The 20,975-nt window shown below is 51.1% G+C and overlaps 6 protein-coding genes across 6 annotated transcripts; 4 read left to right on the top strand and 2 right to left on the bottom strand.

The window, feature by feature from the left end:
* Positions 1-1,288: 1,288 nt before the first annotated feature.
* CTRU02_214549 (reverse transcriptase domain protein) lies at positions 1,289-5,758 on the bottom strand (the record flags this gene model as incomplete). The annotated part of the gene is made up of 1 exon (XM_070206264.1): positions 1,289-5,758. The coding sequence occupies one exon, from the start codon at positions 5,756-5,758 to the stop codon at positions 1,289-1,291; it is 4,470 nt and encodes a 1,489-aa protein (XP_070060038.1).
* Positions 5,759-6,230: 472 nt separating this feature from the next.
* Positions 6,231-6,380, bottom strand: CTRU02_214548 (uncharacterized protein; the record flags this gene model as incomplete). The annotated part of the gene is made up of 1 exon (XM_036730455.1): positions 6,231-6,380. One exon carries the CDS (start codon positions 6,378-6,380, stop codon positions 6,231-6,233), a length of 150 nt encoding a protein of 49 aa, XP_036577911.1.
* A 2,739-nt stretch (positions 6,381-9,119) lies between these two features.
* Positions 9,120-10,277, top strand: CTRU02_214547 (transposase; the record flags this gene model as incomplete). The annotated part of the gene is made up of 1 exon (XM_036730454.2): positions 9,120-10,277. One exon carries the CDS (start codon positions 9,120-9,122, stop codon positions 10,275-10,277), a length of 1,158 nt encoding a protein of 385 aa, XP_036577910.2.
* A 1,453-nt stretch (positions 10,278-11,730) lies between these two features.
* CTRU02_214546 (NACHT domain-containing protein) lies at positions 11,731-16,075 on the top strand (the record flags this gene model as incomplete). The annotated part of the gene is made up of 3 exons (XM_070206263.1): positions 11,731-12,084; positions 12,196-12,847; positions 12,999-16,075. The coding sequence occupies 3 exons, from the start codon at positions 11,731-11,733 to the stop codon at positions 16,073-16,075; spliced, it is 4,083 nt and encodes a 1,360-aa protein (XP_070060037.1).
* Positions 16,076-16,551: 476 nt separating this feature from the next.
* Positions 16,552-17,284, top strand: CTRU02_214545 (efflux transporter; the record flags this gene model as incomplete). Its single annotated transcript, XM_070206262.1, has 2 exons — positions 16,552-16,625; positions 16,861-17,284. 2 exons carry the CDS (start codon positions 16,552-16,554, stop codon positions 17,282-17,284), a joined length of 498 nt encoding a protein of 165 aa, XP_070060036.1.
* A 1,391-nt stretch (positions 17,285-18,675) lies between these two features.
* CTRU02_214544 (tyrosinase central domain-containing protein) lies at positions 18,676-20,975 on the top strand (the record flags this gene model as incomplete). Its single annotated transcript, XM_070206261.1, has 7 exons — positions 18,676-18,881; positions 18,944-19,015; positions 19,893-19,953; positions 20,011-20,086; positions 20,146-20,565; positions 20,636-20,754; positions 20,820-20,975. 7 exons carry the CDS (start codon positions 18,676-18,678, stop codon positions 20,973-20,975), a joined length of 1,110 nt encoding a protein of 369 aa, XP_070060035.1.

Raw genomic sequence — 20,975 nt, 5'->3', positions numbered from 1 at the left:
CCGAATTGACGAGGAGACGGAACTGTATAGGGACAACGTATTCCAACCGCTTCAACACCATAAAAAGAGAGTTTCCAGTGTTGCGATAGTTGGAATACGGAGTCGTGTGGCACTTCCAGCCACACGCCCGCCAGGCTGAGAGGCCCAAGCCTCCCAGACCCACGTGACAGGCCAAGGGGGAATATCCCCACCTTCTAGTCAACAACACCACTTTCAACTATCATCATGAACCATCGATTAGAACCAATTTACTGTTATTTGTTATTGACGAACGGAATTCCGTTTCACCCCCTGTTTCACCCCCTGTGAAACCTACAATATGTGTCCCTATATTGAAAAGTCTGTTTCACAAACTATACTCTATCAAGCTTTTGAGGAAAGGCTGACGTGGCTGGGCAACGGGCGATGTGCCTGACAAATTGTCTCCTTACCGTGTATGTTTTTCTAAGTATGCTGCTCAGTCTATGGAAAGATGAGCACTTTACACTTTGTCTACTGCGTACGTATGCCAAGGTCTAGGCTATCGTCCTACTCAATGCAGCAAGGGGCTGTATTATTTAACTCCTATGTATTCTGAACTTTGAAAAGCTATCATTTGCTCTATAGCATAGGAAATACATAATGCAGCCAGCTACTCCAACGGAGGAAGTATAAGCACAGGCGTGAAGGATATGCAGTGCTAACTAGGGTATAGGCTACGTAGTTATTACGCAATAGATTATCAGACCTCGTTCTAATTTACTTTAACACTACACTGAGTAGATTTTTCTATTGCAGAAAGTTCGAGCTGTTATAATACATAGTAGGAGTATGAGAAATATTTAAGATGCTAATCGGTAACTTAGGTAGAATTATAAACCCTGGGTTCTTCATTGCGTTTCCAGGTTAGTCAACGGACGCCACTCCCCTATTGCTCTCTCTCTACTAAAGAATGTGGGCGAAACCAGCACAGAACGCTCAGAATGGGAAAAGTGGTGTTGTTGGTTGGAAGAACTAACTAACTGGCTAGAGGGCTGTGGAGGCTGGCTAAGACCAGTGGTGGCGGCCGTCAGCCCACGTGACGGGCCGGCGAGGCCTGCCACCCACACCCCCTCTCAGACTCCTCAGCGAAAAAGCAGTAGAATAATAGGAAATACAGGAAAAGTCCCAAATCCTCCAAATCCGAGGAGTTCTCAACTATTAGAAAACTCGGTCAATTACCGGTTAAACCTGGCCAATAGGAGGCCGTGAAATCCTCCGAATCCCGAAGTCTCAATATCAATAGTCCCACAGTCTCAAAATCCCCCTCTCAATCCAATCCCTCCGCCATGCCCAACAAACGAACGAATTCCTTGTGTTTGACCGCAACCAGTGGCTTCGTGAGTCCATCGGCGGCCATATCAGCGCCCTTGATGAGTCGGAGTTCGATGCTTTTCGCAGTGTGAACCTCCTGTATGATCCATTTGTATCGGACGTCGATGTGGCGGGTTCGTGCCTCGTTGAGTGGGTTCATGACGTTGTCGTAGCCGTTGGCACTGTCAGTGAACATGATAGTAGGCGTGGTGATGGGTTTGCCGAGCAGTTGGGAGAGGCAACGTCTGATCCACTTCACAGCAATTGCCGTAGGTGTGAGATTGATGAATTCAGCCTCCGTGGTGCTCAAAGTCACGAAAGTCTGTTTCTTTGACTTCCAAGCAATCGGCGCACCAGCGAGGAAGACGACGTAACCACCTGTCGAGACTCGTGATGGCTTGTTGTCAGCGAAAGAGGCATCTGCAGCAGCGTAGAGCCCCAACTCGTTGATCGTGGGGATGCCTCCAAGTACAATACCGAGATAAACGGTGCCCTTGAGGTATCGGAATAAGTGCTTAATAGCACGAAGATGGGCCTTAGAAGGCCCTGAATTCGCCTGTGACAATTTACTGACGGTGTAGGCCATGTCAACGCGAGTTCCAGCCACCAGGAAGTTAAGGCAGCCGGTTTGTTCGATGTAAAGTTGTTGTTCGTCAAGCGAGCACTCGTTCTTGTCCCAGGTGACGGGCAGATCGTCAGTGGTCGCCATAGGCGTCTTGACAGCACTCAAACCATCAAAGTCGAATCGTTGAAGCACTGCTTTTGCGTACTTGGCTTGGGAAACGAAAATCTTACCGGCAGCTCTGTCGCGTTCAATCTGGAAACCGAGAAAATCGGTAGCCTCGCCGAGGTCTTTAAGAGAACAGACCTTCTCGAGGAGACGACGAACTTCCATCATGACTTGCTTGTTGGGAGCGGCGATGGCGTTGTCGTCGACGTACATAAGAACGTACGCTTTAATCTTGTGATTGACGAAGAGACAAACCTCCCCATCAACAGCAGTGAAGCCAATTCGTTCCATTTCACCCTTGATAAGTCGAAACCACCAAAGTGGTGATTTTCTCAATCCATAGAGTGCCTTGTGGAGCAGCCAAACCTTGTTGTCTGCAGTGGCGTAGCCAGCGGGGGGCCGGACGTACACCTTAACCCCCTCTGGAATCGAGGCGGCTAGGAAAGCAGTGTCGAAATCATATACTTCGTATTCAAGATCGAGAAGTGCGACAACTGCGAAGAAAAGGCGGGTTGCGGTGGCAGAGGCAACTGCAGCGTAAACCTCTTGCGATGACCAGTCACCTTTCTCGTGGTTTCCACAAACCACATATCGGGCCTTGTAGCGCACGATTTCGTTGTTTTTGTTGGTTTTGATGTCACATACCCACTTGCCGGGCAGGACTTTAGCGTCACGTGGTGGGTAAACGACTTCGTAAACCCCCTTTTCCGTGAATTGAGTCATCTCTCGTTCGAAGGCTTGTTCCCACTGGGGCCACTGTGGGCTCTTCTGCGCCTCACGGTAGGACTTCGGGATCACCACGCCGTCGGGTAGGACTTTCGAAAGGGCAGTAGCAGAAAGCACGCTGAGAGAGAATTGACGAGAAGTTAGTGAAGCTGGAATGTCAGCAGATAGAAAAGTCTTTTTAGCATAGGAGCGTACGCCACTGGCGGCTCGGTAGTGACCAGGTGGTCGCTGGGCTGAGGCGCGGCGAGGTCGAGAGGACTCTGCCGGTTGACTCGTTGCTTCCTCAACAATCGTGGAGAGGGAATCAGGGTCCTGGTGATCAGTTTCCATTGTTTCCACGGAAGCGACGAATTCGTCATCATTCAATTCGTTAGTAATGCTGTCACGAGGTGTAGCAGTGGTCTCCAACAGGTTCTCTGGTGGCGGAGACATGAGATGTGTATCAGTGGGTGCCATCGCTTTTTCAACGATGGTCTCATCTGGTTTGGGATCACCAGTCACGGGTTTTTCACCTTCAATAGGCTTCTGACGGATGGTGTACTGGATGATGATATCTGGTTCGACAAACGCAGCATCATGTTCAATTTCATCAATGTTGGGTGTGCCAGTAGTTGGAGGCAACACTGTCTTGTGCGGTTCCTCACGAAATCGAACATCTCTGCAGCGAATAACCTCCTTTCGATCAGGCAGGTAAACGTAGTAAATGTGGCCACGAAGAGAACCGTAACCGACGAGGAATCCCTTGATTGCTCGTGGTTCCATCTTGGCAGAGCGCATAGGGCGTCGAGGGCCCTTCTTGTGTACGTAGGCAGCACAGCCAAACGTTCGGAGATGTTCAATGTGGGGGGCCTCACGTTCAGCAGCCAAGTTCAGCTCTCTCGCCATGATCTCGTGAGGGCTCAAGTTACCCTTGGAGGGTGTGGGCAAGAGGTTGAGAATCTGAGTCACCGAATCGATGCTGTAATCCCACAGTTCCTCTGGAAGGGACATGTCAATCAGCTGTGTCCGGGCGCCTTCGACGATGGTACGACCAGCACGCTCAATAGTACCGTTCATGGAAGGCGTGTAGGCAATAGTCGTGTTGTGGCGAGTACCCTCGAAGTAGGGGTCGTTGAAAACCTTGATTAGCTCGGGAGCATTGTCAGAAACCCAAACCTTGGGCTTGAGGCCGGTGAGACTGTAGAATTCAGTATCCCATTTCTTGATAGCTGCCAGGATGGTGGCAAACTTGTGGTTGGGCAGAAAAACAACCCAGTGGTAACCACTATACTTATCCATGAGGTGTAGAACCTGACGGTTCCCTTTTGTTGATAGGGGAAGAACACCAACGAGATCAAGGTGAATTTCATCGCCAATACTCGTAAGTGGAAGTGGGTGGTCTCGACTAATCCGTTCAGTGGATTTGCTGAGATGGCAAGACTCACAGAAGAAAGCGTCAATTTCTGACGTTGTGAACCGAATGCCAACACGGCGGCAAGCCTCCACAACACGTGATGGGTGGGCGTGAACCAGCCGGCGGTGCATCAGTTCAAGAGACGGTCGCTGGGTAGCCCGGAAGGCGGCGAGGCTGACAGCAATATCTCGAGGCACGTGATTTCCAGTATCATGAGTCTCAACGACGCAGACGTCAGAAACCCAATGAACTTTGGCAAGGGAAGTGCGCTGTGTCACGTGTATGAGGCTTGAGGTCTGCCAATCATATTCCACGTGATCACGACGAAGTTTTCCAGGGCTCAGTAAGTTGGCTGGGCTGGAAGGGTTGTACTCAACGTTGTGAAGTGTCCAATCGTGAATAACGTCAGGGTTGGTGGGGTCTTGGGTCTGGAAGAAGACGGTGCCCACGCCAAGTGACCGGACTGGGGCGCCGGAGGCAGAAGTGGAAGGTGTCAAATCGCTCTTTTCAGCGTACTTGACGAAATATCGCAAGTTGTTGAAGGTTGAAGTAGTACAACCAGAATCGAGAACGATATCGTCTCGGGTGATGAGGTCATCGCGGGCAGCAGTGAAAACTGCTGGGCTGGCGATGGAGGCAAGGGCAGACTGACCCAAGATGGCAGGTGACGCTCTGACAACAGTCTGGCGGGTGCCATCAACAGAAGTAGGCTGATCCCAGCGGCAGCGATCGCCACACACGTGCTTTCTCGCTTTTTCAATCAACTTATCCCGGTTGACGTAGTGTAGAGGGATGAGATTGGGGTGGGCGACATAGCACTTTGTGGTCTCGTGATCACAGTTGCAGTGGTCGCACTTCTTCTTTTCCTTGGAGGCAGTGACAGTGGAGGTGACGGTGGTGGTGACGGCTGGAGAGGCAGGACCCCCACTGCCAGCAGACTTGCCTCCAGGTGTGTTGCGAATAGTGGCATAACTGCGCTTTTGATCCTCGTCTTGGGCAAGCGTGTAAATCGTATCAGCCACCTCATTCCACGTGGGATGGGTGGCGCCCTTCGATGTGAAATGCTTGTACGTATCGGGAAGTCGGTCCTTAAAGAAGTTAAGGAGGAAAACAGCGAGGAAGGAGTCTGGCAGACGACCGTGAATGGTCTCAATACGCTTTCTGAGGTGGTGACAGCGATTGAGGGCATCGTGAAGAGTCTTGTGATCGTTGGCGGTGGTCTTGGCAAACTCGTCAACAAGGGCAGCTGTGGCGTCTTGTGAGATTCTCGGAATGTGCTTCTCGAGCGCCTGCCACAATTCGTAAGGGTTTCCATCGTCAACCCAACCCGCTGTGCAGAGTCTGTCAAGAACCGATTCGCTGGCGTTCATGAGGAGACCATTCGTGACGTTACGGTTCTTTCTCCATTCCTCTGCAGCGATAGGGTCAGCAGGGCGAGGGACGTCAGTCTCGAGGAATATCTCGAAGTCGTATCCTCGCAGGGTCGCTGTAACAAGCATGCGCCATGTGTTCCAGTTGGATTCACCTTTCAGGCGAGGAAGAGGCGTGAAGACGGTCTTGAAGTCGTTTTGAGACATCTTGAAGTGAAAGTGAGGGTATCACAACAGTGCGGGACAGACTTATAGTCGCACCTCGATCACAGGCGTTTCTCCGAGGCCGCAGCTTTGGAGGCGTGTCTGTACGTTAGATGGCTTACTTTCGCTGCCACCTACGCGTGCTGTTGGATTGTGTAGGAGGGAGAATCTTGCGTAAGAACACGAGAAATGGGTGGAATTGTGAGATCCGACCGTAGAAATACGGTGAATCGAAGGGAAGAATGAATACTCGTAGAAGATACGAGAAACTGATGGGCTGGTTCGAAAAACCGAAGCTGAAATGGTTGAATTCTCGTGAAAAACGAGGAATCGAAGTAAAAGTTGTAGTTGTGACTGAAAAGTCTGTTGTTGACCGTGGTGTTCGTGAAAACCAGTGGGTTGTGGTGGTCGGTCGCGTGCCACGTGATATTCGTGCGCGCCAGGCAGCCAATATCGCGTCAGAAAGTGAAATTCGTCAGCGAAGGGAAAATAAGGCGAGAAAATCGCACAGAAGGGTAAATAAAGCGAATAAAATCGCAAAAATTCGTGAATCAATAGAAAATTGACAGACGAGTAGAATAATGGGTAAAACGACGTTATTCCGAAAGAATAACGCTGGGCTCATAACCTGTGGGCGAAACCAGCACAGAACGCTCAGAATGGGAAAAGTGGTGTTGTTGGTTGGAAGAACTAACTAACTGGCTAGAGGGCTGTGGAGGCTGGCTAAGACCAGTGGTGGCGGCCGTCAGCCCACGTGACGGGCCGGCGAGGCCTGCCACCCACAAAGAATATTATCAAATGGTTACCAAAATTCTCTAGCGAATTAGTTACCTCCGTTTTCCCTTCCAAGAAATAAGAAACATAAAAATCACATATCCCAGTATATAGTAACTTATAGCTTCCGTTTTAGCTCCATAAAGCACCGTATCAGTCAGCTACAGTATCTATCAGGACCATCTCTACTACCATCATAAATCAGATTTCATAACATTCAATAAGCCCAAGCAAGAATAGGATACTCTTCAATCAAAGCATCGCTTCAGCAGTATACAGAAGACAGGCTCTATACGCTATACCACACTCAAAACTCAACAATCTCGGTTTGCCCGTTTTATACCTAAAAGAGTTCCATAAGGTGAATACCTTGGAGCTAAATATAGATAATAAGTACGCCGCTTCAATGGCGATCTCCGGGCGATTTACAAGACTTCTTGCTTGAGAAGTTCCATACAAGAACTTAGCGGCCGCGGCCCTCTCTAGAACAAGCAACTCCTATTCTCCACAAAAATACGATAAGATTCCTCGCATAGTGGCCCCAATCGAGGCCATAGCGCCGCGAAGTACTAGCACCTGGCACGACTGACAGATAGGAAACCGTTAGTATCACAGGGATACCCATACGGGTAGGGGGGCAAAAGAGGGCTCTCAATAGCTCAACTGTACTGAAAAGTAAGATGTTTGTAGGTTGTTATAGCATAGAGTGGAAGTGTGAGGCGTAGCAGTTGAGAGAGGAAGCTGCCTTTTGGTAGGTCATTTGGGTGTGACGATTGGAGTGCCACACGCGGCAGCTAGAGGCCGTATAACGGGGGCAGGGCGTGTTGTCTAGGCCGTCAAGATGGCCACTTCCACTGCTACGTCTTCTGGCTTTTGCAACAGAAACTAACAATATGCTAGCGAATCTTCTTGTTCATATAAGATAGAGTTGCGGAGTTTACGGCCGCCAGCAACGGTCCTGCTATGGCCGGGCTGACACTGCCAACTTTAACCCTTTGGTTTATTAACCCTGTCGGAAAGTCAGTTAACGTCCCCTAGGCGGCCTTTATTTGGCACAAGCAAAACCCAGGACAGCTCCGGTCACCGCCTGTCGCATCTAGTATAAATTCCAGGCAATCTTTGCAACAGCAGGTGAGCCAAGAACCCGAAAGTCCGCCTTCGAAGATTTTTCTACTAGGTATTCGTTTCGTGTAACACGCGACGTAGTTGTTTACGAGCATGTCTACTCGTTATGAGGGGGCGCGGCTCGTGGTATAGCACATACAACTGTCAGCACCTCGTTAGTGACACTCGGCAATGCTTGATAATTGCGATCTGTGCCTGCGCAATCATGCTGGAAAAAAGTTTACTAAGACTGACTTTGCGGAGAGATCGCATTGGAATCACAAAGCACGCGACAGCTGGGCGGGGTTGAGAGTTAGGACGGCGGAAATGCTTGAGATCACGCTGTTAAAGTTTCCGCTCGATGAGCATTAAGGTTTTGGATGAGAGGGTCGACGGTTCAGATCGACCGGGCCCCGCTTGTCGCCTCCTTCCTGTTGAACAAGACCGATTTAGCTCCGACCGATGAACCAGTTAATTGAACCAAAGCATCACTGCGGGCTACCCGGTCAGTGTTGGAGAGTTCTATAGCGTGCGGCTGGGTTGAGTCGAGGCCGCTCTATTATGTAGTAGAATTAGTTTCCGGCGAATTAGTCACAGGCAGGTAAAAGTTTATCTACTGCGTAAAAAGCTGCGACTCGACTGCTGACTGCGGACCGAGAAACAGCCGGGCTTTCTGGGTTGGCTCGTAGTAACCGGAATTGGGAGTTCCAACGATGACAAGGGCTGTGGTTTTGATTCTAACGCTATCTAAGCGGTACTGAGTCGCGTTAAAGAGAAAAAAGCTGCGAATCTAATATAATATTTGGTAAGGGTTTAGGCGAAAATCAACGGTCTGTTCTCAGATGGTGTATACATATGTATAACGTCGCACACCCACTTCTCGCACACCCCCACATTTCGCACACCCATAAATCGCTCATGTAGAATTTTACCCTCTTCAACATTCTTTAATATCTTCACCACTTTTACAGCGATTATTATAATTCTTTGAATAGTTACTCTTATACGCTTAATGGGCCAGTATACGGAAACAGAAGTCAATCAAGCTCTCAATGCAGTTGCAAGTGGGCAGAGTGTCCGAAAGGCAGCTCATGATGCTGGAATTCTACCATCAACCCTCCAGTCTCGATTAAAGGGTTCACAGGCAAGAAATGTAGCTTTCTCTAGCTTCCAGAAGCTATCTCCAGCACAGGAAAGTCACTTAGCTGAATGGGTGCGTATCCAGGCGGCGTTAGGGCTGCCGCCAACACATCAACAACTCAAGGAATTTGCCCAGCGAATCCTAGACATCAGAGGCACTACCCAGCCACTTGGGAGAAACTGGATTCAGTTCTTTATTAAGAGAAATCCATCAATCAAGGTTCATAGAGCTAGAGCCATCGATTCTAAGCGTGTCAATGGGGCCTCAACTAATGTAATCAGGCAATGGTTTCAACAACTCGCCCTTCCAGAGATCAAGGCGATCAAACCACATCATCGCTATAACATGGATGAAACTGGTATCCTAGAAGGCAGAGGATCAAATGGCTTAGTACTGGGATCATCAGAAAGCTCATCAATGCGAAAAAAACAGCCTGGGTCTCGGGCTTGGACAACTATGCTTGAGTGTGTCTCTGCAACTGGTCAGGCGCTTCCTCCACTTGTTATTTATCGAGGGAAATCGGTTCAACAACAATGGTTTCCTCTTGATATCCATAAACGTGATATTTACAGTGGTTGGAAGTTCACAGCAACTGAGAATGGCTGGACTTCAGACTCTACAGCTGTGGAATGGCTTGAGAACATCTTTATCCCTCTGACTAAGCCTGATCATCCCTCTGAGCAGAGACTATTGATCCTAGACGGTCATGGCAGTCATGAAACAACAGAATTTATGTATCTCTGTTATAAACACAAGATATATCTCCTTTTCCTACCGCCACATACATCCCACGTTCTCCAACCTCTAGACCAAGCAGTCTTTGGGCCTCTCAAGGCGACCTATCGAAAAGAGCTTGGATACCTCATTCAACACAACGATTCTACAGTTGTAGGCAAACGGAACTTTCTTACCTGCTATGGAAAAGCACGCCAGATGGCATTTTCAAGCAAGAATATCAGAAGCGGCTGGAAAGCAACAGGACTATGGCCCATTTCGATAGCTCGACCGCTCATGAGCCCTCTACTGCTTGAGAATGCTTCCAAGCCCTCAAAGCCAGGCTATTCTACGCCTATGAGGGCCTCTGATGGTGGAAAAGACGAAAACTGGGCATCTGCTACATCCATAGTAGCCTGGTCAACGCCCAAGAAGACAGTTGATCTATATGATCAACTTAGCTTATTCAGCAAGTTGGATAAAGATCAGCAAACGCAGCGACTGTTGTTTCGGAAGGTTCAAAAGGGATTTGATGAAAAGGACTATCAATTGGCTACAGCAGAGAAGAAGATTGCAATGTTGGAAGCAGAAGTTGAGGCTAGAATGGTACGGAAGCGGCGTAAGGTCCAAATGAGCCCAAATTCGAAGTTTGCCAACATTGAGGCAATTCACAAAGCCCAAATTGAGGCTGGCGAAATTGAGGATAGCTCAGATGAATCTAGCGAGCCTGAATTACCTATTAAAACTGGCGATAGTATCACAGTTGCAGGAGACGAATCAGACTTATAGTTATGAAGTTGATGAATACCTCATGATGACCCAATTTATGGGTGTGCGAAATGTGGGGGTGTGCGAGAAGTGGGTGTGCGACGTTATACATCGATTTTCCGTAGGTTTTTACTCTAGAGTATCGGTTGAAAGAAAGCGAATTATACAACAGTATCCGAAGGCTTCTCATCAACGGACCAACGACAACTTCCTCTTAGACGGGTCATAACATATACTTAGGAAGCTAGAGAAAGCTATTAATAAGAAGAATAGGTTTGCTATTATAACAGAGAGGCAGGCTAGTAAATTTAAAGCTAAACCAGAGATTACTATGCCATTTAGGAAGAAGAGAGTATAGCTAAGTTCTAATAAGACATTCGTAAACATCGACAACATCGGGGCATCACAGAAACTAGCAAAAAAGGTATAATGGAAATCTCCTTCCTCTATTCATAATCAGGAGAAGGTATTCGATAGTTTCTACAGTTCATGTCATCTAGAAATAGGCGTGGTTGAGGAAAATTGAACCCATAGTCATTTTCGCCCACATTATGCTACCATAAAAATCATGCGCAGGGATGAGATGCGCAGACTTAGATGAGACTTGTTCCTGGAGTCATATTAGACTCCATGCCACGGCGCGGACCGAAACGTTAATTCCCACGTGCCATGTCGGAGCGTCCAGGACGATGTTTGAATAGCGGATGGCTACCTGGTGGTCATTGTTTATGCCCAAATAGTCATTGCCTAGCTCCCGATGGAATTGGCTCATCTAACCTGAGTCTCCCCATTGGTTGATGCATCCAAGGCTAATCACAGAGCCGACATCAACTAGAGATGCCAACCTTTTGAACGTCGTTCCAAGGCTAGGGTTCTAATAGGAACTTACAGCTAAGCTCATACAAATCAGGCAAAGTGCCGGAGGTTTCCCCATTCTTTTCTCCCCTTTTTTTCAGCTTGCGCTCAAATACGGCACAGTCCTGTTGCAGGGAGGGCCAAGATGACACCAAAGCCCTCACATGACTGTCAGCACTACTCTCCGAGTTGCTGTGTGTGCAATTTCGGCCCCCATCAGGCTGTGGGCTCCCGCATGTGGCCAGGGTCAGCTCTACCACCGCCTCGTTTAGCGCCTTAACGATGCCCCTCCTCATGCCACCTCAACTCCAGCTGTGTGGCATTGCAGCCTGCTGGCTGTTTTTCCTCTTCAAAGCCAACACCGCAGGCCCGCAACTCGGTTCGAGAAAGCCCCGGCCTATCCCATCTCCCCGCGAATCCCGCCCGAAGGGTGGTCGCTGGATCAGGCTGTGCCGAAGATGTCAGCAGCCTGAAAGCCTTGTTTGCGGCCCGTCCTGACAGGAATATAGCCGTGAGCCGTCACATCCCCTGAGACTCAACTCAACCATCTACAGTCTGCGCATGTATGAAGTAGATCCCGGGAAAACACCGCCCGGGACCACGAAACCTGCCGGCAGCCATGGAGAACCTATCGACGGCGGTCGGCACCGTTGGCAAGCTCAAGCCGGAAATTCGCCTGGCCCAGGCCATCTCCGAGTTCAGCGTCTGCCTGAGCGGCGACAAGGACAGACACGCCAAGTTCAAGAACCTGCAGACGCGGCGTCCGCCCAACGCCCTCGAGGTCGTCCAGCTCACCGAGGAGATCAACCGCGACGGCGCCCGCCGCCACAAGTCCTGGCGGCCCTACGCCACCCGTCTGGTCGCCATCCTCGACCGCATCCGCCAGTTTGCCCCCATTGGCGATGTTTTGATCGGCGGCTCACAGAATCTCCTCGCATGCGGTGTCTGGGCCGCCGTGCGGATGGCTTTAGAGGTATGTCAATTCATCATGGCTGGTCATACATCATCTTTCGTCGATATCCGAGGAGTGGAGTCGGAGATGTGTGAGAAGACTGGACGGCCGCAAATCTTCTAACAATGACAGGTTTCCCTGAGTTTCCTGTCGTACTTTGACAAGGTCTCAAACTTGCTCCTGAGGATTGGACGCTCCGTTTCACTGCACCAGGACTTCGCCATGCTCTTCCCCCAATGTCGACAAGTCCAGGGCTACATGTGCGAGTATATCATTGTTATTGTCGACATCAGTAAGAAGATCGTCACCCACGCTAGGAAATCGCTCGCCTCGCAAGTTGCCTCCTCGTTCGGCTCCTCGTTCGATTCCGTCTTCAAGCCGTTGGAGTCGGACCTCGCCGAGTGGGGTCGGCTAATCGAGAAGCGCACAGCCATGCTCGTGGCCAAGTCGACTCTTCAAGAGCATTCGTCCAGTCTGGAACGGCTCAATAGACTGCAAATAGCAACGTCACGAGAAGCTGCAAAGCGCAACCGGGAAGCTCGCAAACATCGTATCCTCGAATCCCTATGCCCGGACCAAAAAGAGTTCGACTCCATATGGCGTCGAGAACGAAAGAAAGGGACCTCAAACTGGATACTCAAAGACCGAGAGTATCAAAAATGGCTAAAGTGCCTCGTTTCTTCTGTCATTTGGCTGCAGGGCAACCTGGGGTCTGGAAAGACCATCACCATGGCTTCTGCCATTGCTGACCTAGTCCTGACCAGAGGGGACCCGAGCTCCAGCTGTAAGTGTTGCCCAACTCTATGCAAAGTCTTGTACTCAGCATCTGTATTCCCTGTCTCCGTCACCCTATCTTCCATTATTCATTTTCCCGTCATTCTTCACCTGCCAATTTCACAATCGACTTACCGGCAATGAGACTAACTTCGTAGCAGCCGCCCCTCCTAAACAAAGGCCCCGGACTGTCTCGTACTTTTTCTGCAAAAGCAATAACCAAAAGACGCTGAACGTGGATAGCATACTCGGAAGCATTGCCTACCAGGTCCTGAGTAGTCCGGTCCTCGCATCAACAATCGAACAGTTTTTAGATCGCAGCGACGGCTCTCCCACCACAGCCAACCCCGAAGCCTACACTCAACTCATCTTGGACATTACCCCGCCGGACTGGGAGGGAGTGTTTGTGCTGGATGGTCTCGATGAAGCTCCGCACGAGGAGATGGACGAGCTGTTCATACAGATGAAGCGTCTCATGAATGCTAGGCACATTCGGCTATTCTGTTCCTCTCGACCAACGTCGAGATGCAAGACAATCGCGGAATCCACGATGCAGATCAACGCGACGCTTTCCATGGAGCATGCAGACCGCTCTGGTGATATCCTCAGTTTTATATCGGCAGAGGTGGAGCGGTGGAAGTTGATCAGGCCGTTCTCCGCTGAACTGGAACAGCTGATCACAAGGCAGCTACTGGTGGGCTGCCAGGGCATGTTCCTGTGGCTGTCCCTCCAGATCGAAGCCATCTGCCCAAAATACACCCAAGAGCTTCGGTCCGAGGCCGACATATTAAACATTTTGAACAACCTACCCCGCAACCTCCCAGAGGCCTTCGACCAGGCCCTCCTGAGGATTCCGGACCACAGATACGATTCCAGGATCTTCCAACTTGTCGCCGCTGCCGACCCGTGCCTATCCCTAGACGAGTTACGTGTGGCCGTCAATGTTGAGCCCGGAATCTTAGCATGGAACTCCTTGAGCCTTGTCGGTTCCGGGCACACCCTAGCATCGCAGTACGGCGGCAGTCTTCTCGACATCGACGAGGAGGATCTCGGCGTCAGGTTCATCCACCACAGCGCTCTCCTGCACCTTGCCGGCCGGCCCGCGATCCGGAGCGCGGCGCCCTTTCACTTTGACTTCCAGGAGTCCGAGGTCACTTTAGGTGCGGTTTGCGTGACGTATCTAAACTACAGCGTCTTCGAGAACCGGGTCTCGACGGCGCAAAAGGTCTCCTTCGCCCGGGTCCCCCAAATGGTGGCCGAGTCGGCCATGCCATCTAACAGGCTCTCTCAGAAGGTCATGAGAATTTTGTCCAAGGATAAACACTCCAGCGTCTCCAAGATGGACCTGGAGCGTCTGGCGTCCGACTTGCTAGCACACAGATTTAAAGTCCACGACGACGTACAGCTCTTTCTGCCCTACGCCAAAGCATACTGGCTGATCATGTCCAAGAGCTTCTCCGAGGCAATTGATCCCGCTGTGTACTCTCTCTGGAAGGTATTACTTACCGGATCCGTACCATCCATTGCAGGCTCCCTCCCTTGGGATGCTGGCTCCGCCGCCTCCACTGCAGAATGGGCCATTCACAACAACCACGGCTTTCTCTTCAGACATCTCCTACTCAACTCAGACACGGATAGCTTAAGCGAGGTCCTATCGACAACAGTTCGCCTAGCCGAGGCAGACGAAAGGAACCAGGCCATGGCCGCAAACGGCCTGGATGTTGAGGGAGGTCGTCAAGAGTTCAACCTCTCTGGAGAAGCTCTGGGCCCACTAGTGCCGGTCTACCTCATGAATTGCATGCACGCTCTGCGCAGTATCGATCAGTCTGCTGTCCTGCGATTCATCGGTCTAGGCAGTCTTCCTTTTGGTACGGGTGACCGCTACAACCAGTTCCTGGACCCGATGGCGGCCGAATTCAGCTTGAACGCCATTGCTCGCTCGGCCATCACGCACATATTTACTGACACATGCCGTTCGCCACCCAGAACATGCATGTGTGATCCTATCATTTACTTTACGAACTACCTCCCTCACATCGATGCCTCGTTGGATAACGGGATGACTCTCTTGCAAACGGCCATCCAGCAAAATCACGAGCGGCTGGCATGGACTCTGCTGACCGAGCACGGCGCACATCCCAATAGTCCCAGCGTGCCCGGCTTCCCCAGCCCACTGCAGCTCTGTCTACAACAGGACAGGGGCTTCGTGGAATTGGCCGGCCTGCTCGTTGACCTGGGGGCCGATGTACTAGCCAACCCCGACAACGACATCCCGCCCTTTTTTCTCGCCATCGGCATTCCCGACTACAAGGTCTTCAACATGCTCCGCGGCGCAGGGGCCTACGACAGGACGCGGCGCTACGGCCCCAGGAACGAGACGGCGTTTCAGTTCGCCTGCCGGAAGTACTGCGAGCCCCGGCTCCGGGACTACCCCTACATCATCCTGAACACGCTGCTCAAGGACGGCGCCGAGGTGAACTTGCGTGACGGCAGCGGCGACACACCACTCTTGATGGCGTCCAAAAGCGGCACCACCGCCCTGGCCACGAGGCTTCTCGAGCTGGCCGCGGACCCCAACGTCGCGGACGACCACGGCGCAACGCCGCTCCACTACGCCCCCGGAGATGTCGCCGCTGTGCTCATAGAATACGGCGCACGCCCGGACGCCGTCTGCGAAGGCGTGACGCCTCTCATGGCTGCCGCCCACCAGGGAGACGTCGAGGCCGTCAAGGCTCTGCTGCGAAGCGGAAGCGACACTGACCACTGGCTGGAAGCGTCACCCGGGGCGGCGGGGAGCGAGGTCCTCAGCTGGCGGGTGCACATGGCGAAAAACCGGTCGGAGAAGAACGCGCTAATGACCACGAGCCCCAAGGCCGCACCGGGAGACACAGCGCTGTCCTTAGTGATGCGCCGGCTGGAGATTCTCAGCGAGGAGATGACGGGCGCGGAGGAGAACCGGGGGCGGGAGATGTTGCTAAACGGCTTCAAGAAAGAAGAGGTGGAGCGTGTTAGGCACCGCTGGGCCACTTTTGGGACGATTGCGGCCGATCTCATAGACGCTGGGGGGAATACTGTCGCCGCCTTAAAGAGCGATGGCGCTTTGCAGGAGCTGTATGGGAGTGTCCCATTCTGGCAGCCCATCTTGAGCAGGCTGCGCGGACAGCATCGGGATGAACACGGGTACCTGACGTACCGACGGAGGACGGGGCAAACTCTAGATGGCGTTGACGAATCTTAGCATGTTCGTTGTGACAGTATCTGGAGATGCCGGTGCGAGACAACGATTACAGAGGGCAGAAGTACAAATACATGAGGACTCGGAAGCAAGCAAGCAACATTGATTTCGGCTACTCCTATCAGTATCAAATACCACTATTGCGCTACACCATGAACCGTACCATGATCAAACAGTCGGCATAATTTCAACAAGAATGCGACGGAGACTCAATACAACGCGCGCCGCTCACCAGCACTGCTGAACGGCAACTTGGCATGGACAGACTGTTCCGGGCTGAGCGTTGTCAGAACAGCGGCAATGCCCGTAGCTCTCCGTCCACCTCTCGGAAGCGGCACCGGCCTCTGCCCTAGTATCCGGCGTCGTCGACCAGATCGTCAACCATCGCCGACGACACCAACGACGAGGGGGCACGTGCGAACACACTGTCCAAGGCGTGCTCCATCGCGCTCGTGGCCACGGTCACACGCTCGTCCTTCATGAACAAGCTCTTGATCCAGGCCTTGGTCATCATCCTGCGGACCATCGGCCACGACCTGGGCATTCCCGAGTCGTAGTAGTTAGTAGTAGATCGTGTCAGGCTATACGCTGACCTTCGGCTACTTCCTGCTGCTCTGGGGCCGTATTGCTAACCTGTGCAGTAAGCGGCCCATCTTTGTCGCCGGCCCGGCCTGGGTGTGGCCATCTTGACAATTGTTAACGCTTTTGTGCTTAATGAGGTTTACTTTCGACCTATTCCGCAGATTATAGGACCTAGGCGCTACCACTAACATACCTACCCCTGTTAGTATCCTAGGCACTACGTTCCCGCCGGGTAAAGCTAAGAACTCTACTTTCAGTATCTATATCGCTGGCGCCCCGCTGGGTAGTATCTTTAGAAACCTAATCACTGGCTTCATCACCCAGTACACCGGCTGGAAGTGGTTGTTTATTGTTATAACCAGCCGGGCCGGCGCCATGGTGGTCGCCGGTTTCTTCGTTATCCCACCGCCACCGTCTCCCCCGGAGCTGCCGATCCGGGCCCGGTCAACCCACTCCAAGCCGTCCGTCGACTGGATCGGCGGCCTGCTCGTCACCGTCAGCCTGCTGGCCCTACTGCTGGCCCTGACTGATGGTAACATCGTGGGGTTGGCGACGCTGTGGATCCCTATGCTTATCGTCGTGTTGATCGTCATCCTTACCGGTTTCGTCTTTCTGGTAGTACCACCTTGAGTTTAAGATGGACTGGTGGCTGCTGATGAAGATGTTTATGTTTTATAACTCGCACTTCTGCGTAGTGTTGGTTATTATAGATAGTGCTCTTGTTCTCGCCCTTTAATAACCTCCTTATCTATGCCACTTACTCCTTCTAGGGCCACTAGGGCCTGTTGGTGCCATAGACGACGTTGCGTTTTATCCCTACGGGTATCATGGGTGTGCTGACTGTTGTTGTTGTTGTTACCTACCTATCGACTACTTATCTTGAGTAATCCCTGATTAACGCTGTCGGCCAGATCGGCCACACTATCGGCCTGGCTATATCCACTGCTATCCAGACCGTCATCATAGCCCGTGAGTGTGGTGTTGCCGTCGAGCATGCTGACCGCGTGTTGCTGTGGGGCTAACCCTCGCTGGACGGCCTGTGTGCTGCTGAGTGGATGAGTTTTGCCCTCGGCGTGACATCCCTGACTATCGTCATGGTGTTTTCAGGAGCTCCAAGGTGGTTGGCCGGGTTGGCGGCGAGGAGGCTGTGATGACCGACGAGGAGAACGCGGTCGAGAGGCGGCGGTCGTATAGAAGCCGTCGCCTGGCCCCCTGCCCCCTGGCAAATACAACGTTGTTTTTAACTTCCACCAATCTGTCGCTCCGTGTCCTGTGCATCTTGATCTCCCAAGTCGTAAATGCTTGACCCTGTAGGCTTCTGCGTCCGGGTACGAGATACGAACTCGAAGCGATGTCTCTTCCGCCAGCGACTCCCCAGCCGCCAAGCCTCAACGTAGCAGTCGGACGTAGGCATGTCAGTTTCCTGCATTCCAAGACGCTTAAAGCCATATGAAAATTCTTTTCGTACTGCAGCGATACCCCTCTCCAACAAGCCTCGCTTATGCGGAGCATGCAACGATGCTTGTGCCCTCCCCGCCCGGCAGACGTCGACAGCCAGCCACGCCGAAAGAGATGGCATAGCTGGGTTCTTATGTACTTGTCGTCGTATTTGCCTCCCATATTGCCTTTATCTGGTAGTTAGCCGCCCGCCGCGCAAGGATCTCGGTCCTACCTATAGCGCACCCTGCACGCCTTTATACAAGTTCATTTTGCATGTTGTATCGCGCCTCTCTCCTGCATCCCAGGGCCGGCTATTCTGCAGCCACCAAGCAAGCTTACTGATATGCATGCAGTCAGCAACGCTTTCTTCGCCCCCAACAGCCTAGAACTCTACGGTTGAACCCTTGCCTTCGCAGACGCCAAGACAATATGCCCCGAATCTCGCAGACACATGGTCGAGGAATGGACGGAAGTCCCTCCGTCTCGGCTGCGCTCTGCAAATATAACCTAGGCTACACGCCGCAACCTCTGAGTATGTTTTCAGCTTTCACCTCCAAAGTCACAGCTCACCGCCAGCCGCCATGAGGTTCGTGTGGATAACAGCGCTCTTGGCGAGCTCTCTCGTCGGGGCGTCTCTTGCCGCCGACTATTCCCAGGAAGACATCGACTCGGGCAAGGTGCTCGCGGAACTCAGCAAGACGGCCTACGCCAATGCCATGGCTAGGCTATCCGCTGAGACGTCGACGTCGGGCTGCACCAAAGATAACGTCCACGTCCGCAGGGAATGGTATTTTTCTCCTCATGTGGCAGACGACCTTGAAGGCAGTCGCTGACCTACATTGCCTCAAGGAGAAAGATTCCCGGTGCCGAGAGAATTGCGTTCCGCGAGGCAATCGAGTGCCTTATGCGGACGGAGTCGGTGTATGGTTATGTGGACGGCGCAAAGTACACCAGCCCGCGTCCTTAACGTCCCACACCCACTTCTGGGCACCCCCCACATTTGGGCACCCCATTTACACCAAAAACGCCGTTTTTCGAAATTCTATATTAAACTAAATACTTTACTTATTAAAGAGAATAAATATATGTTAAATAGATTAAGACTTAATTATAATACTTAAGTAGCTATATACTAGTATTATTGATAATAAGTATTATAAATTCAAGGTTTAACATTTATAATACTAATTTACCTAGCCTATATCTTAATATATAAAATAGGTAGAGATATTTAACTAATATGATTAGAATTTTTAAGTAAGATATAGTAGATTTATATATTCTTATACTTAGTAAAAAATTCTTTAAGCTTAGAATAATATTTTAAAATTTCCCTTAAGAAAAGTTTCTATTATAGAACTTTAACCCTTAATTATACTATATTTACTAAAGTAATACTTTTAAATCTCTTTTAGATATAATTATATACTTTTAATAAGTATAAATATTAATTTCCTAGATTTTTTAAATAAGTATATATGAGCGAAAATATATTTTTCTAATGTTAAGGAATACTAGTAAGTTACTAGTATCTACTAACATTTTAAAGCTTTTAGTTTTAAACTTCTATATTATAACTATTATTATATTCAAACCTTTATAAAAAATTAGATGGCTATAATTATACTTAACATAGTTTATATATATTTTCTTTTCTTAGTAAGTATAGTAGTTAGTTTAATATAGAATTTCGAAAAACGGCGTTTTTGGTGTAAATGGGGTGCCCAAATGTGGGGGGTGCCCAGAAGTGGGTGTGGGACGTTAATGTGAGCCGAACTCGCTGACGACGCCATCCTAGGTCTGCCTTTGATGACTTTGGCGTGCTGCACTACCATTTGACCCCCTACGTACATCTCACGGTATGTCATCCGTGTCCGACCACATCTGTGGTACACTTACGCGAGCTAATCTGCTAGGCCTCTTTTCTCCTCTTTCACAGATACTACGTCTACACATATGAAGAGGCTTTCCGCACAAAATGCGGCTACAAAGGTGATTTTTCTTCCACCTCCTTCTCTCCCTCTTCCAAAGCTCACTGACCTCTCTGTAAGGAACCTTCCCCTACTGGGAGTGGGGTCTCGACGCCCACAACATGTCCGCGTCTCCTCTCTTCGACGGCTCCGAGACGTCGCTCGGCGGCGATGGCGAGTTCATCCCCGGCCACCCCCCGCCCTTTCCCGGCGTCCCTGCAGGCTCCGGTGGCGGCTGCGTGTCCGGCTTCTTGTCCGACTTCTCGGTCAACCTTGGCCCGTCAGGATGGCCTGATCCCCTGAAGCACAACCCACGGTGCTTGAAGCGGGATCTGAACACCGGCATCTGCGCGCTGTGGGCCAGCCTGCGCAACACTACCGATGTCATTATCGACGCGCCGAACATCGAGGCCTTTCAGGCGCTGCTGCAGGGCGACAAACGGTACCCGCCAGCAGCACCGCTGGGGATAGGAGTGCACGGTGGGGGGCATTTCGCCATCAGTGAGTTTCCTATACCGCGGGATGGAAGCAGAGAGAGAGGGAGGAGAAAACTGGCTAACCTGGGGATAAGGCGGTGATCCGGGTGGTGACTTTTACTGGTCGCCGCTGGAGCCTGGTTTTTATCTGCACCACGGGCAGATTGACCGGCTGTACTTTGTATGGCAGAACCTGGACTGGGAGAATAGACAGGTAAGTTTCTTCCACTACTTTGTAATGAAGACGAGACGGGCGAGGTGCGGTATTGACGCGAGAAGGGCATCTTCGGCACGGGCACGATGAACAACTTTCCTCCGAGCCGGGACATGACACTCGACGACGTGATGGACATCTCGCCGCTCAACGTGCCGAGGCCGTTGCAGGAGCTGATTGACACGATCGGGGGGTCACCTTTTTGCTTTGTGTACGAGTAG

The sequence above is a fragment of the Colletotrichum truncatum genome (assembly GCF_014235925.2).
Source record: "Colletotrichum truncatum strain CMES1059 chromosome Unknown Contig_0011, whole genome shotgun sequence".
NCBI classification, from domain to species: domain Eukaryota; kingdom Fungi; phylum Ascomycota; class Sordariomycetes; order Glomerellales; family Glomerellaceae; genus Colletotrichum; species Colletotrichum truncatum.
This window is presented reverse-complemented; position numbering and strand designations above follow the sequence as displayed.